This window comes from Drosophila grimshawi, unplaced genomic scaffold (genome assembly GCF_018153295.1).
Source record: "Drosophila grimshawi isolate 15287-2541.00 unplaced genomic scaffold, ASM1815329v1 contig_1367, whole genome shotgun sequence".
Lineage (NCBI taxonomy): Eukaryota > Metazoa > Arthropoda > Insecta > Diptera > Drosophilidae > Drosophila > Drosophila grimshawi.
The window spans coordinates 7,143,277-7,160,659 of record NW_025062889.1 but is presented as its reverse complement, the minus strand read 5'-3'; the positions used below and the strand labels follow the sequence as shown (position 1 = coordinate 7,160,659).

Sequence of the window (17,383 nt, the reverse complement as noted above, 5' to 3'; positions counted from 1 at the left end):
GTGCTTACTGGGCAACAATGCGGCAACGAGAACTACAACCCTTGGTCATGTGTTGCCACTTTTGTGTGGCATTCAACGCTCTTGACCCACATTCATCTCGCCCTACACAAAAACAATGCAAATTTTATATTAAAAATAAAACAAAGCAAGACGCACATGAGATGTTCGCGACACTGTGTGAGTATGTGTGTGTGTGTGTGCGTGTGTGTGGAAGTGTTGTTTTGGGTGTCATTAACAAGAGTGAAAAACCTGTGACGTGTGCTAAGTAATTGTGTCATATACTGAGAGTAAGTGCAGACCCAGACACGCGCATAATGAGCACATAATGTTTTTAAAGCAGAAAAGGATAGAAGCTTTCACAACTACGACTAACGAACTATAAGTACTCTTACTTAAAGGTAATGAAGATCTCTTGACAAATAACTTAATATATTTAGAGATATATATATTAAATATATTTAGAAAACGTTTCAGTTGTTAGTTAAGCAAATACTACTTGAGACTTTTGATCAAAGCTTCTCTTGTCAGCATGAGTATTCATTCGCCAATCGCCTCAAAAAGGCATCAGATTTGGTATACCTTCTGTGAGGGAAAGTGGCAATGACAAGTTAAGTGGTTGTGTGGCTGTCTCTGTCAGGCATGTAATACTTAATATTCGTCAGATTTTTCGCCTCTGCGTGGCTGTGTCTGTCATTTGCAGGCAGCTGCCGTAATAACTTTGTTAAGTCTTTGTCATAAATCTGAATTTTAATTACTTTTGCGTTACACGCGCACAGTAAAAACACCAAGCATACCTAACTATATAGCCAAGAACCGAATTGTGGCAAAATGTAAATGGTCATCTTGTTGGCACTTCCTTGCCAAATGGATTAAAATTAGTTGCTTGTAAATTTACAACTGATGTCCAAGTTTATCGCTTCTTTATAATTGTGCAATTCATTCTTGTAATGGCTACGTAAATATGTTTAAAGTAGTAGCCTCTTCTAATGGTACTTTAATTATTCGATTGAAAAGATTTATCATATATTACATTTCACAGGTAAAAGCAATTTGTTTTCTTTGGGTTTTATTGAATATACCATTTCAATCTGTTGTGCAGGGTAAGAAAACGACAAACTGTGAAAAATGGGCAACGATAATAAGCTCGCTCAAAGAAGATGAAAAACAAATGTTTTGCCAAAGCTGTCAAGCTCGGAAACAGGCCATCAAAAACGAAAAACAAAAAATGTTTCGGGTATTTTGACTCTTACCTTTTCCGTTTTCTCATTCTATCTAAGACTTGCGGTGACCCGGAGAGCTAGCCCTTGTCCAGCACCAAAAACTAAGCACATTTTTCAATTTCCGCTCACTAAGTCTAGTGGTTAACGAAAGAGGTTTGATTTTCATTTTGCTGGCATTCTTGGTTGTCGGTTGCTTGGCCGCAAATAAGTCTTCTTTGGCAGTTGGCATAGGTTACTAAAGACAAATACGCACTCGCTCTGGTGTTGCAATTAAAATGATAGATTGAAGGTGTAACTGTTGGACAGTTTTCATTATGAATATTTATAATTGTTGGTCCCGTTGCCCATATTAAGGCATAATTTACACTCAAATATTCATCGCATAAATATCGAAATTGTGTTGCTAATTAAGCTTCAAACACGTATAAATTCTCTTGTGGTAATCATACTTAAGCCAACCGAATAATGTCGGTCGACGGTCCCATTGGTAATTTGTGAACGTTACTGTGTGCTGCATTTACCCACATCCAAATCCATACACACACCCACACCAACACACACGAACACACTGTCAACAGCAACCACGGCAAATCAAACAAAAAACTTTAATTAATATAAAGCCCAGCACAAAATCAGCTTATGGCTTATTGTGCTTTTTGGTAGGGGTTTCAATGGAGTTTTTAAGGCTAGTTGGGGCTGCTTAAACTCTAAAAACTAATTAAACGTCAGCGGTGCTTCAAGCTAATCCCAGGCATAATTTACTACTGGCTTAAAGATTAACTACAATTAATTGCAGGTGTCGTGTAGATTAACAAAATAAAAGTAATTTATTTAATGCGAAAATGTAGTTTTTTTTTGGATGGGCGTAACAAAGCCAAGATTTTAATTGGAAATTGAATTAATTATCAAACGGTTTACAAATAAATTTGTTAATCAAATAATTCGATATGCACTTTCATTTTATTTGCTTAATATTTAAGAAATGATTAGCTTACACTTAGAAAGGGTAAACCAATATCAACAGACCATCAAATGACTTCAGGTCAAACTTCAGCTATTCAAATATAATGCAGAAGGTAAACAAACCCAGTATATATTTTGGGCTGGCAGCTAAACAAATAGGAAAATTAAGTATTGAAACCACAATTAAATATTTACAAAGAGGAATTCTAAAGCAACAATAAACATATTTATTTATATATAAAGGAAGTGTGGTCCAGTTGTGTATTGGCATTTCAGCACGAAGCAAACGAAGAAAAATGCGTAAAAGGTGCCAAGTTGCTAAAATATTTAAAATGCGGTCGCCAACAGGACGACCAAAACGTTTAGCAGCATGCTTAATAAATACAAAACCAGCTGTCTTGCCAACAGACCCAAAAGACACACACACTCGGACACACACACACTCGGACACACGCACAGAAGGACACACACTGTGACATACTGTCGCAGTGGTAATCTATGGCAGTTTTTTTTTTATTTTGGCCACTGTGCATTATAAATTAAGCGACCGGCACTGAAATGTTGTCGCCTGTTTTATTTTTCAAGGGGCCGCTGAGGAGTTTACTTTTGTGTTGCCTACATTGCGGAACACCTGAGCTCAAGCCTAGAGGTGAGTGTCTGTGTGTGCATTTGTGTGAGTGTGTGTTTGTGTGTACGCATTAGTGTGGGTGTGTTGCAAAAAGCGCCAATTCAGCGTCCGAAACATATTTAGTTCATGCTACTTTTTGTGTGTTCCGTGTCGCTTATGTTCGTTGTACGTTTCGTGTTTTTTCTCTCCGCTTTTGTTTTTTGCTGTTTTAATACGGCCGCATTACTGCGCGTGTTTGTCGGATCCGCCTTTTTTGTTTGTTTTTTTTTTTGTGCTTGTGGCACAGCTGTGAATAAGCAAGAAGACTAACAACAACACAGTTAACATTGTACTTAAATGTATCGCCCAGCGGCTGTGCTTTTGTTGTGGTGTAAATGAAATTACAACTGCGCTTAAAACCGAAAATCCAATTAGAAAGAAAAAAAAGCGTTGCGTCTGCCTTATCGCAGATATTATTGTTACTCTCAACATCCCGGCTGACACGCACCGAGCCAATAAACCCTCTCCATCTGCTTGGACTTAGTGAAGACTTATAAGTAATCTCTTCTCGACTCTCACAATCTTACTCAACATTCCTCTGAGCGCAATTAAAGCTGCAAAAGTGTTGGAAGTTATTATTATGGCTGTGATGATGTGTTTTGGCTTTGCCAACATCAACAGCGCAAATACTAATCTGCTTTTAAAGATGAATTTACATAACACCCACTATATCTGTCTAAGCTGCACTGCACAAGACAACAGAAATCTCAACTCCACAATAATTTGTTCGGAAAACGATTTTTATATGCAATTATAGCTAAGCTCAATTCTTGAGCACACAATATAGGATTATAAGTAAGCCAATTAGTGGCTAAGAGGCTAAATCGTAAGCCTTTGCATATATTTGCATTTTAATGACCGACTTAATAATGGCAAGCAAATATTCGAATATTTCTCAAAGTTATCCGCTCGCAGCGTTGACCACACGCAACACGAGCTCAAAAGGCATTTAACACAGGGCAATATTTTGCCTGCAGTAAACAACAATTAGTAAGAAAATGATTATGCAAGTGAAATGAGGCCAAAATTGCAATCGACATGGCCGCAAAACAAATCGCCAGACAACTGGGCGACCTTCAAAGCCATTTGGCATTATGTGTACATAAATGTGTGTTGTGTGTGTGTGTGTGTGTGTGTGTTGTTTGTGTATTCGTGTGAAATAATTGTACGTTTTGCACAAAGTAAATGCTCGAAATGCAAGAACAGGAAACATGCCAAAGCCACATTGTTTTGCCAAATTCGAATGCAACAAGAAAATATCCTTTAAAATCCCTTTGGCTTTCCATTTTTGTCTAACACTCTCACGAACTGTGTGTGTGTGTGTGTGCGTATGTGTTTGTGTGTGTGTGTGTGTACGTGGTATTTTGGCTCATTTGCATGGCAAATGGGCGTTATTGCATTCGCGTAAGCCAAGCACTGACTAAATAATTTGCAACGGCCACACAGCTGTTGTTGTGGTTTACTGGTTTACTTGTTTGTTATCGCTATGTAGAATAGTGCTATATGTTGGGTACAAATTTGAAAACTAGGCCAACACCAGCTGTTGTTCGTCCATCGTTGTTGTGGCAGCCAACTTTGAATAATGATGAAGTTCTAACCGTCGGTTTGCCGGATAGCGGCTTCATACGGCCAGGTGTGAGCCAGGTGTGAAATTATAGTCCATAACAAAGAAAGTTTCTAGTGCAAACACGTTAGAAAACAATACAATAAACAATACTGTAATAAACAAGCCACGAATATAAAGAGATTCAAAGTGGTTTATAAAATAAACTTTATGGAACTCAAATTGAAACTATATAAATGAAAATAAATGATTTCAGGCTCTCCAGTTACTCATCTCTTTGTGGATTGATATCTTTACTATGTGATTTATGCTATCTTTCGGTCCAAATATAGCTACAAAGCTGTCGGAGTGTATTGATATCTTTAGTATTTGATACATGATATCCTTCATTCTATTTATAGCTACAATGCTGACAAAACGCCATTTTCAAGGTGACAAAGTATTAACTGACAGCTGACAGATGAAATGTTATCTGACTGATGTGTTGGCCTTCAGAGAAGTGTTCTTATTCCGCTTGTCCTGCTGTAATTGAGTACAGTGCAACAACAAGTCGGAGGGGTTTTCATGCATTTGCACATCGCTTTGACTTGTGAACCGCGTCTAATTAGCCTTTGCAGTCCATTGTCATACACATACACACAACTACAAACGTATACATATGTGAGACATAGTCGAGCATCATAATTAAGCAGTAGCAGCAACGGAGGCGAGGTCTGTCTACCTGTCTTGGGGATCCATGTGAGACTGACGTTGTCCTCGTTGGTTATGTGCCATGATGACACGCTTTAAGTTTTTAATGAGTAGCAACGCCAGTCTGCCAGTCTGCCAGCCTGACTATCTTCCTACGAAATTATGGCTAAATATTGTCAGTGGCTGTTCATGGCTTAATAGGGTTAAACGTGCCAGGAGCAGATCCTCAGTCAGTGTTCTCCCGGGGATAAATGCCGCTGTGTCGCTTGAAGTTTTTGCGTTATTTATAAGAGTTGCGGATCTGTCAGAGCCACAATTAAATACCCATTGGGCGAAGAAAAGGGGGTGGACGGGGCCGGGGCGCGGTCTGCCTGGAAACTTTGCATATACATACATATATACCCATGCGGGACCGGCTGTCATTCGCAGGCAAGTCTAAGCCAACGCCGCAACGCAACCGATGTTGTTGTGACAAATTTTTCTTACACTCGGAAAATATATTGCGTAACGGTAACGCCAAAGTTTTCATTACATACAAGGGGAAGTTGTGCAAACTGTAATTTCAACATGGGTGTAAAGTTGCTGATTTGCCAACGATGTGAGACGGCAAGCCCCGAGGACAACGCCTGAAAATGAAGTTGTGGCATTAGGAGGAGGGGTAGGACGAGGAGGGTGTAGAATGAGCTGACGCCATGTGTCAAATAAATGTACATGAGACTTTCGGCAAGTGTAGGTCATGATTAATGTGCTTGCCATGAGCAAGCAGGTTAACAAGATAGCACTTAGTCAAGGCAGTCGCAACTGTGTCACGACTTGAGCTAATAATGACCAAGTAGGATAACATATAAAATTCTCAACTTCTCAACATATCAAGCTCTCAAGTTGTCATGTGTTTATGTATGTATGTATGTACCATTGATTATACATACATAACAAATTAAGATGTGGTTTTAATGAGACACACTTATTGAATCTAAGTGAATCAAGCTTGCAATGAGCTTGCTGTGAATTTTTCTTACTTGTACGAATTTTAGAATTCAGCAGCTCTTATGGATTTTTGTTGCAGCGACAACAAATACTTGATCCAATTTCTGCTATGAAATAAAATACAGCATGTTTCCAAGCGGTTGCTGTGTGTTTCGAGTATTTTTCGAATTTTGCTTTAGATCCGCTTTGGCCATCTTCAGTTACCGGAGTGCATCATTCAACTCGTATATATTTGGACAATCTTTTGTAAGTCTTTGAGTTGGTCAAAGTAAATATTTGTTGACTGTAAACTAATACCATCCGTTCGTATGCTTCAATCTTGCTTCACACTTTTGAGTACTTTAATTCGGAAGACACTTACCTTTGTCGTTCGGATCGAATTCAGCCTCGAGCTCCGCTTTGGTGGGCTCCGCAGATGAGGAGGCTGCCTCGGCGGCAGCAGCAGCGGCGGCGGCGGCGGCACCAGCGGGGATGGCGCTGCCATTGTTGGTAGTGGTTTTGGTTTCTGATTTTTTCATGGTTTCTCTCACTTTGTGGCCTCGAAAGACGGCTTGAATTTTTGTTGCGGCTTTTGCTGTAATCAAATGTAACAAAAAAAAAAGATGCAAAAGATATTATAACAAAAGTGTCACTGTGTCTAAGTATCTATCAAAAGTTATGCAAAAACTTTGATTTTTAATAAGAAGCCGGTCATGCTTATGTAAAAACTCTGCGACAGCTTTTTCTTCTTTTCTTTTATTGATGTTTTTTATTTTTTCGTCTTTTGGATAACTTTTCTGCTGGCAAGTTTTGCAAAGCAATTAACTTCTATGAGCGGACAACCCTCTACAAAAATCGATCGATTACTGATTGAGTCCCACAAAATGTTGAAGAATTTTTGGCATTCTGCCAAGAACTCAGGCCAAGAGCTTTGCTAATATACTTGAATCGTAACTTCTGTGCGTGTCTGAGTTTTTGGGCGGGGACCATCAATGGAATCAGTAAGTTGTTGTTAGACTGCACAATACCCTGTGAAATGAGTTGTGTGGAAAGAGCACATTTAATATTTGGGTTTATGAGCGAATAAGTATGATTACAATATGTTTGGGGAATTTCTAATTCTGAATTTACTCTCAGCACAATAAAACCCACATATTATTGTTTATATATAGGATATGTATAAAGTGCGGGACTGAGTAAGCTTTGCTTTTCATGAAAGCGCTGTCTTTCTGGTTGGGTCAGCGTTCATTTTTTATGGCATTTTCCACGCAGATACCAAAATGTTTTCCTTGAATAAGTTATAATAAATTGACACGTAAGGTCTTTTAGTCCACACTATCAGTAAAAGCAGCAACAACAACAGCAGCAGCACAGACAACAACAAAGGAAACCGAAACAGAAACAGTTTTGTGGCTTGAAAAATGGTGTTGTATTGTGCATTTTTGCAAGGTTGTTTTGTTGAGCTCTGGCCACCGTGGGGGGCGACAGACAGGGCAGGCAGTCATGTGAGGCAGGCAACGGGATGTGGCCAGTGGGCGGTGGCCAGTCAGGTGTGCAAGGCGTAAAAGCTGAAACGGGGTTGGCCAAATTTCGTTGATGGTTTGGCCAGTGTCAAGTGGTAACAGTATTCCCTTTGCTATTCCGACAGCTGCACAAAAGTGCTCTGACAAAGTCATTAAATCATTCAATGGCAGTGAATTCAAGTTTTTTCCTGCATACTTCTGTATATATTGTGCCGGCAATTAATCATCAAACAACTGTAAAAATATATATCCGGAAATTGTGGTCAACTAAATGACTTTTAACAAAATTATATGAAATTGTCATTTATTTAACAGCTGTCGAAATAGATTTATTTATTTAATATTTTATATGACATGTTTTTACATTAAAAATTCGATATTAATTAATTTTAAAATAAACTTGTGGAATTTTCAGCCAAGTCTTGTGAAATTGAATAAGAATAACAATTTCATTCAAATGAGCGTTATATGAGTTTTATTATTTATGGAAAGTTGGAATACTTGATAAGTACCATTAATTTTAAATTCATGTGGTAGTCCACTAAAACTAATACCGGTGAATTTAAATAATTCCGACTCCGACATTCAAAAGGCCTGCTCGTGCTTGCCTCGCTTAATAGCCTCGATTTTAGTGCTGTCATAAAACGAACCAAATAATGCGTGGCAAAGTTATTAAATGAATTTTGCATGTGGCTCATTAAACCTGACACAAACCAAAAAAAAAATGAGCCGTAGCCAAATGGCAGAAGCGCAGTGCACTCGAATGGAAAATAAAATTAATAACCATACACAGAAAACACAGAAGCAACGGTAACAAATTTACACCTATGCATCGACACGCAAGTGTTTGCCTAGCAACAAAATCAGGCTAAAAAGGCCAAAGGTAGACTCTGGCCAAGGAAGGAAACACATCAGAACATGGATAATAAAGGAGGCAAGCATCCAATTAAATAACTGTTTATCGCTATATAACGGAGCGTATGAGCAATTTGCTGACGTTAGCAAAAGCCCATCAACGTCAAACTTGTTTAATACCTAATTAATGCATTATAAGCCATTTGCCATATTCTAGCAAGCTGGTAAGTTGTCTTTGGGACAGCAGCGAAAATCATTTCCGTTTCCTGCCGACCCAACAAAGAAAATTTGTCAAGCAGAATCGTTTTTTTTTTTTTGCTCTCCTGAGCTGCTTGTTTATGATTGCTGTTCTTACTTATATTCTGTTCCTTTAGTTAACCACCTAAAGCCATCAAGTGCGTGGCAGAAAAAAAAAACAACTGCTGTGAATTGGCAGCAACTGCCCAGCGAACTTATTTACGTAATTAAAATTCATTAGCAGCGGTTCGCATGGCATCTTCTCTGCTGGTGTTTTGTTGTTGTTGCTGAAAACTGGGAAATGTCTAAGGCAGCAGCCTTGTAGTTGTTTGCTATCTTGTTGTTACCAACAGTTTTCCTTTCATTACCGCATTCAACCAGCGAGGCGCAGCAGATAGAAGGCGTGGTTGTGGCATAAAACAGCATTATGCAATCGAAATATTTGCTGCCTTCCATGATAAAAACAAACCAAATGATTTCAGAGCAAACAAATGCTGATTAAAGTGTGGCTGCTTAATGAGATTTTGTACGAGTTATTCGAATAGTTGGGTAAACAGCTCAAATACCAAACAGTAAAATAAATCAGATTGCAGCAGAAACATATTGTAATGATGTAGTTTTCTTTAGTTTTGTTGGTAAGTCATTACAGAGTAAGTCTGTACGATGAAGACGTCTCACCTAAGCTGTTAGCTATATCTGAACACACAAATCTAGTGATTCTCCCTGTATAAGAACAACTTTAAACATAAATCACTCTGGTATACATTTTATTTCATTCTTCTTCGCATTGAGTAAGTCTCAAACAAACAGTTTTCTTTTACATTTTGGAGATATTGATTTTTGTGCTTTGCTTAACTTTGCTTAACTGCTACTTAGGACATTATTTGTGATTTGGATGCCGACCATTGACCACAGAGAGCTGTTTCTAGGCTGTCCTAAGACTAATCGCTTCTGCGCCATTGCACAAGATATTACTTGAGTTCATATCCGCGGCGCAGGTAACACAAATGCCTTGAAATTTATTACTTTAATTAAATCGTAGAAGTCGGAGTTCTCGTTCTCGTTGCATTTTTATCGCGATTTTACGTACCTGTCAAAATGCTCACAGCCCGCTGCGATGGTTTATTTAAGCTCTATCTTTCCTATAGTCTCTTTCGAGTCAACGGGGGCGGCTTAAAATTGCCTGGAGAATATGAAAACGAATGAGTTATGTAAGAGACAGCTGCTGGGTCAGGAATATGGGCAGTGCTCAGTGGTAAACTTTAGCCAGCTGTTTTCTAACTGCTGTTCGGTTTCCATTCCAATTGGTGGTCGTTGCGCCAGGCCATAAACTGTACGGTCGGTCGTGCATGCACTTTAATGACAGTCTTAAATAAATAAGAAGCGGCAACAGAAGTTTGCGTCCTTAGCCTCACCACAATCAAAGTTAATGTCCAGTTTCAAGAAGGGCAATTCGCATGACAACTTCAATTGAAATATGTTGAATAATTTATTTCGAAATGAGGCAGAACGTGGTTTTGTTGCAAGTACTGCAATTGAGTTATTATTTTTATCAAATAAATACACTTTGCTTTATTTGGAAATGCATTTGAATTGTTCTGCACAATGTGAAATCATTTTTGTTTGGATCTATGCACTTTACTATCACACGCAATCTAAACTAGAGAAGAGAGCGTGCAATATTATCACGGAAAGCACGAATTTTTCACTTTTTGACACTTATTTTAACCTTAAACGTTCTCGCATGTTTACTTTCACTAAACTAACTTCTATCTCTGCTCTTTGCCACCTGACAAATATTGGCAAAATTGCTACAATGACAAACCTACTGATTCCTTAACAATTGATTGCATTCGTGCTGGAAGGTTGACGAAAGTGGCACGCACGTTGAGGGGACGACAATATGAGAACAATTTCATAGCCAGGTTTCACAAAGCCAGGCCATCAATTTAATAAGCCAAACTCGCAGTAGGCCCACTAGAATATTTTGGATGGCAATTCGCCAAAGTATGACAAGTTGGCCTCATAAATAAAATGCTGGGCGGCTGGGTGTCTGAGTGTCTGGGTGTCTGGGTTATTAATTTTGCCAAAAATTAGTGCAATTTATACACATCTAAGCCACTTTAATGAAAGTGCATTAAAGCCAACGAGGTGTGGTAAGCTTTCGTTCCACAACAATACACAAAATACTTGCCACAGCCCTTGATGCCCCTAAGTGAATCTTAATGGCAGAAAGTTTTACTTTCTTTTTATTTTTGGTTAGTTAAAAGAGCGATGGGATCCTAAATGAGACTAGAGGGAACAATTTATATTTTGATTTGATGGTATGTTAGCAAATGACCTAACGATGAGTAACTAAATAATAATAACGTATCCCTGAAAGCGGATTAAGTGTTTTATGTTGCATTTTTAAATAGCTTCAACTATAAGATATTTACACCATGCCGTTGAATATTGATTTGGGTAAAAACTATCAGGGCCTTAAAATTATTCAAAATAGTTTAAAGTTAGCTTTTCTGCACATATCTTTATTTCCTCTTCCCCTAGTTTACATTATACAAGTATATAAATAGCGCTGCTTATCATCTACTACAATGAAAAGCTAGAAAACTTTGCTGTTGTCCCCAGCAATGACACAATTAATACAATTTATGTGGGGTAATTTGTATAGCCCGACTCACTTAATTGTTCAGCTGGGGTCAGATCAAAATAAATGCACACATTTAATAGATAAGGCGTAATGAGATACACAGACACACACTTGAACAGAAGTCAAATGCGTTCATAAATAACGCAAAATTGGCTTTGTTTTTATGACTATCAGAAGTTGCTCATAACAGGCAAGGCTTGCAGAATTTAATTCGATACGGGTTTTATTTGAATGCGGGTTGAAAATGCGAACTGATAGCTTTATTTTGCCCAGACCGTTGTCAATTGTTATTTTAAAAATATTTGCCAGATAATTTAACAATTCACGAGCATTCGTGCACTTTTGCGATTTCATATTTGTTATGACAATGTGACAGTGGCTCCGCTATGAGAACGAGACTATATATATATAGACTAGAAGATACTCTTTAGAATGATTGAGGTTAAGTCGACTTGGCTAACTACACATCTAATAGGATCTGCTTATCAGTGTTTTTTATTAATTTACCCACCTAATTAGACATTATTTTACCTATTTTCATACGTTTGAAAGAGACGTGTAAACTGTGCACACAATCAATTTCAATTAGACAGCAAGTTGAGCACTTAATTCGACAGTCAACACTCGAGCGATGCGCTGATTGACAGGCTATATAAACTTTCGACAGCTGCTCGCAACACGTTGGCCTATGGCATTTAAATGCGCATACGCTCCATATGCCAAACAAATCGGCCTGCCTGCCAGTCAGTCATTCCAAAGTTTCGAAAGGCAAACAAACGACAAACTATTTGATATGCATTGCACATTGCTTTGGAAATTATGAAGATGCCGCTGCCAGCCCAAAAACCCAATGGCCCAAATCCCAAGGCAAGCCTCAAGTGGCTGTGCGAGCCTATTTTGCCTTTTGGGGCCATGGTCACGTTGGTCACGTGCCAGGCAAAAGAAATCCATTTGTTGACAATTTGATTACGTGTCGTGTCGCTAAGCTCTGGAAATTTGCTGCCGAAATTTTGCAGTCAAGCAAAGAAATCTTGTGCAAACTTTTAATTTAGCTCGATTTGTTACAGTTGCTGGGAATATTTTAATTTCATCATGTAATTGCTTTGGGTACCTAGAAACTGAACTTAGCACAAACATTGATTTAAAGTTCAGCTAAATGGTATATTTCTTGAATTTAATTTCTTTAAAAAGTGCCTTTTTGGCAGTTTTAACTATTTTAACTACATTTCTCAAAGGTTTCTCCCCATATATGTATTTTCCACTTCCTTGGCCGTCCGTCCATTACAACATTTCCGGTCTATTTATGAACCCAAAATAAAGCAAAATGGCGCCCGTTTTCAGCTGGAATATATTTATTATTAAAATGTAACTCAAACCTGGCACGGACAAAGTTTCCAACCAAATTAAAAATGCCCACAAGCAATGCACAGCAGCACGAAAGTTTCCCAAAAATAATATCTGTAGAATTTATTTCCTTTTTTTAAACAACACGTTACACACTATATGTCTGAAAGAGCTCTTCGTTTTCGGTGGTAATGGAAATTAAATATAACAGCTTACAATGTGCATATTAGAGGGTACTACACTTGGAGATACTCTGCAATCAATATAGCTGAGATGCAATCCCTAAATTGTTTTCAAAGTCTCACTTCCTGTTGATATAAACAGATCAAAGAGTGCTTGATAAACTTCAATAAACAATATTAATATTGTTATAGTTTTATACCGTTTTAGAAATTGCTTAAGTTTCAGAGGAAAGCAGAAGTTTGGCAAACCCTTGCCCTCATTATAGGGTACATAGAGCCAAGGAAAAACCATTCAGTTACTGGTGATTTTAATAAAGAATGTACTCAAATGCAAAGAGGGAAGTGGTTATGGTTATGGTTTTTAGTTGGTAGTTGCCAGTTGCAAGTGCAGCAGGGACAAGTGCAATTTGCTACCGGGTTACGCTTTGTGCTCGTTGCTGCTATCCTTTTTTTGCTGGCGTGTTAAGGACAATTGAAATTGAAACTTATTACGCCGATGACACCAAAAGCGTCTCATGAAAACAAAAAGCACTGAGCTTCGAGTCGCTTTTATATGCGACAGCATAAGGGCAAAGTTCAAGTGAGGGAAATTCACAACTGGCATTGCAAAAATCCCATTTGCTGGGCAATTGGAATGCTTTATAATATTTATGGGACTCCGAGAAAAAAGACCTACTGGTCAGTAATTAACTAACGGTTCTGGATAATATCACAATTACTTAGAAAATCTGAATCCCAATTACGTATTCCTGGTTGTTATTTTAAATCATGTATTTTCAAACCAAATCTTTCATGTGTTTGGTGTCTCTCATGCAACACATATTCAATATAAAAAACAATGTCGTAATTCCTGTGTCTTGGGTACAAATAACACCTGTTGAGGTTACTGTCAGTTCGTGCTATCTTCAAGGTTACTCATTACGCAATGAGAGATGGCAATGAAAAAGAAAAGGAAATAAATTTAACGCTGACATGCGAAAATTTAATTTTCACATCGTATAAAACTTAGGACACGTCACGCTTGCATTGAAAAATCTTTCACTTTTTGCTCCTTCCTTTGCTTCGCCGTTGTTCGACTTTCTCTTTCAATGCTCGGTGTACAACAGTTTCCGCTGCCTTATTTTTTTTGTTTGTTGTTTTGAGGCCATTATATGAAAGGCGCTTGTGCGTAAGCACATTATTATTGATATTGTTGTGGTTGTTGCTATTGCTCCTTGAAATAGTTGTTGTTGTTGTTGCTGTTGTTGTTACCGTTGGTGTTTTGTAGTTGTCATTATTGTTGCCCGATGAGTTTATATTTATTGTGGCAATTTATACTTAAACTTGGGCCACGTGCACAGGTTTCCATTACATTGTTTTATATCGTCACTTTGTACCTACGCCCATTTCTGTCAGTTTTATTAGCAGTAAATATGTGTGTGTACCCGCTCGCTATATAACAATTTATGTGTACTTAATTAAATGCCAGTCTAAATTAACAAAAGTGACATTTCAAAATTGGTAAGAAGACTTCGTGACTCCTAAACTGAGGTCATTAATTCGAAGTTAGAGAACGAAAGCAGCCAAGTGTGAGTAATAAAGTGTAATTAGCCAAAAACTTGCAGTTAACGAAATACAGAAAAGCTTGCAGAAGATGACAGCACAAGTAATAATAGAAATATTATAATTAGGGGAACAAGTCTTAAAGGTTTCCTAGGGAAACCCCCAAGGTATATATACTTGGTGCATTTTAAATGTTAACTTCAATTCAACCAAACAAGTTTAAAGAATTAAAGATGAAACCTTTAAATCAAGTGCCATATTCCAATTAAGCGAAACATTCTTGAAACAAGATTATCCACAGAAAGTGAAAATACATTAAGAATATAGTGCAAAAAGCCAAATACCCAATAAGAGCCATGTTAAGCTGCAGTAGGCCAGTACTTCAGTGGAACTAATTCGTAATCTAAACTTTTTCCGCTACATTTCCATTTCCTTCAGAGTCTAACACAGCTAAGGCTTGACCAGCCACTCAATTAAGCAAGAACACAGAATTAAATTAACTTGCCGCTTTTCTGGTATGCCCAAAAGAGTCATAACAAAGTGGCTTCTCATTTATCCACCAGAGTCGTTTACGGATGTGGTGCAAAGCAAACATTCAAATGTAAACAAACATGAAGCATACAGAATAGAACGTAACGGGTCTCAAGTGTCGTTTTGTGGCGCATGCCATTACAATGGAAATGAAAGAACAACAGATCATCAATAGCCCAAGACATCAAGTATGGCAGAAACAATGGGAACAAGTTGGAGAAGAGCTCCACACAAGAGTGCTCGACAAGCAGACACCAGTTATAAGCACTTAATAGAACCTAAATACTAACTTTGTATCAAACAAACTTTCACTTTTTGGTGCCTGAAATCAGTGAGCGCAGATGCCTTGTTCTATCTTTTTTAGTTATAGGGTATAAGCAGTCGCTAGACAGTCATAAAGCGGCGGCGCATTATTATCACAAACAACTATAGTGGGTGTATATAGGGGGGGTGGTGCACTTCGTTCCATTCTGATGACTTTAAAATGCGCGAATGCGGAAGAGCTTAATGGCACCGCCAACAAATTTCCGCACAAGCGCCACGAATAGTAGGCAACATAAGGTGGCAGGCACTAAAATTTGCAGCTTCTTAATTATGAGCAACGCGCGCAGTGCAAACTAATCTCACTCGCATTTGTATTTGCGTTTATTATGTATGGGTGTATGTAAAACTAGTTTGTATGTTTATTTTGCTGACAGTTGGCCAAGATTCAGAGAACCCATTTTGTGTGCCATCAAAAATGTTTGCCAACTATTTGTTGCTCCATTTTGTGCAAATATTTGTTCAAATTCAATTTGCACCTTTATTTGAAAGTTGAAAGTCACAACAAAATTCGAATCTTCTGGTTTTGTTTTTTATGAATTGCATTATGGGATTCGTTTTGTATTGTGAAAGATATTTGGCAATTAAACTTTATAAATATTATACAATTATTATGCGCATTTCCGATCACAGCTGTGCTGAATCTTCTTCCCAGCCGTGAATTGTGATTTAGTTGCATTTTTAATAATACTTGCAGATAGAATTCATGTTCGAAATTGCAGTCTCCATTTTAGATTTCCATTTCATTTTATTTGCACAATTAAATATTTAAGACAATTTTCAATTGTTGCAATTTTAGTTCCGGTTTGTCACAGTTTGCAGCTATGCTTCAAAGCAAGCAACAACAGCAATAAATTGTCTACAATCGGAATCGTCGATTAGATAAGCAGGAAAAATAAGTACTGCCGTATAAAATGGGGTAAATCAAACTGAGCTCGAAATATTCAGTATTTATACAATTGAAATTGAAAGTGATACAAATCCTGTTAAGACTTAGTTTAAAGGTAAAACGCTGCCTAAATTGTTCGCTTTAACTTGTTTTCGCTACGATTGTCTAACTTCAAATACATTTTTCAATCAGCTTAATGGCTTCATAAACCAATGCATATATTACACATGCTATATTTATCATATATAGGATTCTCCTATTATACAAGTAATTGCCCCAACCACTTGACAACACAATCGACCAAAATTCCATCCAATTAAAGCAGAATCCAAAGCATACACAACATTTTTTGAATCTCTTTCCCAATCTTTGCCATAAATCAGTGCCTCAAAGCAGCCATAACCATACCCATACTTATAGCTATGTGTGCTCTTCTGGCCCCTTTCTCCATTCATACTTCTAAAATGAAAGCCAGCGAGTTATAGTTCTTGTTTGTATTTGTATGAGATTTGCTATTTGTTGCCATAATAATTTGTAGTTGCAAAAGTCAAACTGGCACAAAAAATAATAAACAAAATTGCTCAGCTTGGTGCCGAGTTGCTCGCGTTAAGTTCAACGTTCAAGTTTAGGGACGGCGGCATGCATTGAATGTGTGCGCTGAAGGTTGTGGCATTAAGCATTCTCGGGAAGCGGGTTGATAAAGAAAAACCAACAAAAAATGTATCAAATAACTAGCATAAGTCCGCTTAAAAATGTGCTTCAGATATTATGAATTCTTTGTGTAAATTTTTGGGTCTTGGGTTGAGCTAAACGAAATTAAATATACACTTAACCTATTAAAGGAGTTTCTAAACATTTGTTGTTCTCCCTTTCGGAAATATTCAGTTCAGTATGTTTAGACATATATTATGCCATTTATATTATCTTTAATAAATTAATAACAACTCGATAACTAGATAAAATTATTCTTATCAAAAACATGTTATGCATATAAAGCTAAACAATGTGTTGTAAAAATAATTATACATTTTAAATTGTATTTTGAATACCTATGTTCCACTCGCATCAACTGTTCATGTCCTTAAGCCCTTTTGGTTTGGTTGAGGGGCATGAAAACACACAGAGAAAATATGTATTTACCAAGCAGCAGAAGCTTTGGTTTTGCTCCTTTCGTCCTACAATGCCTGCGCATTTTAAAGCCGGATGAAAAAAAAACGGATTTACAGTTATGAAGGCAAA

General features: G+C 37.6%; 1 protein-coding gene across 1 annotated transcript in view; it reads right to left on the bottom strand.

Annotated features, from left to right (window-relative positions):
* LOC6561348 (sperm surface protein Sp17-like) overlaps window positions 1–17,383 on the bottom strand; it is a 30,838-nt gene that overhangs the window by 5,272 nt on the left and 8,183 nt on the right. Inside the window, exon 2 of the mRNA XM_032735219.1 lies at window positions 6,453–6,665. Coding sequence (XP_032591110.1) covers window positions 6,453–6,609 — 157 coding nt within the window. The 5' untranslated portion in view covers window positions 6,610–6,665. The remainder of the gene's footprint in view (window positions 1–6,452; window positions 6,666–17,383) is intronic.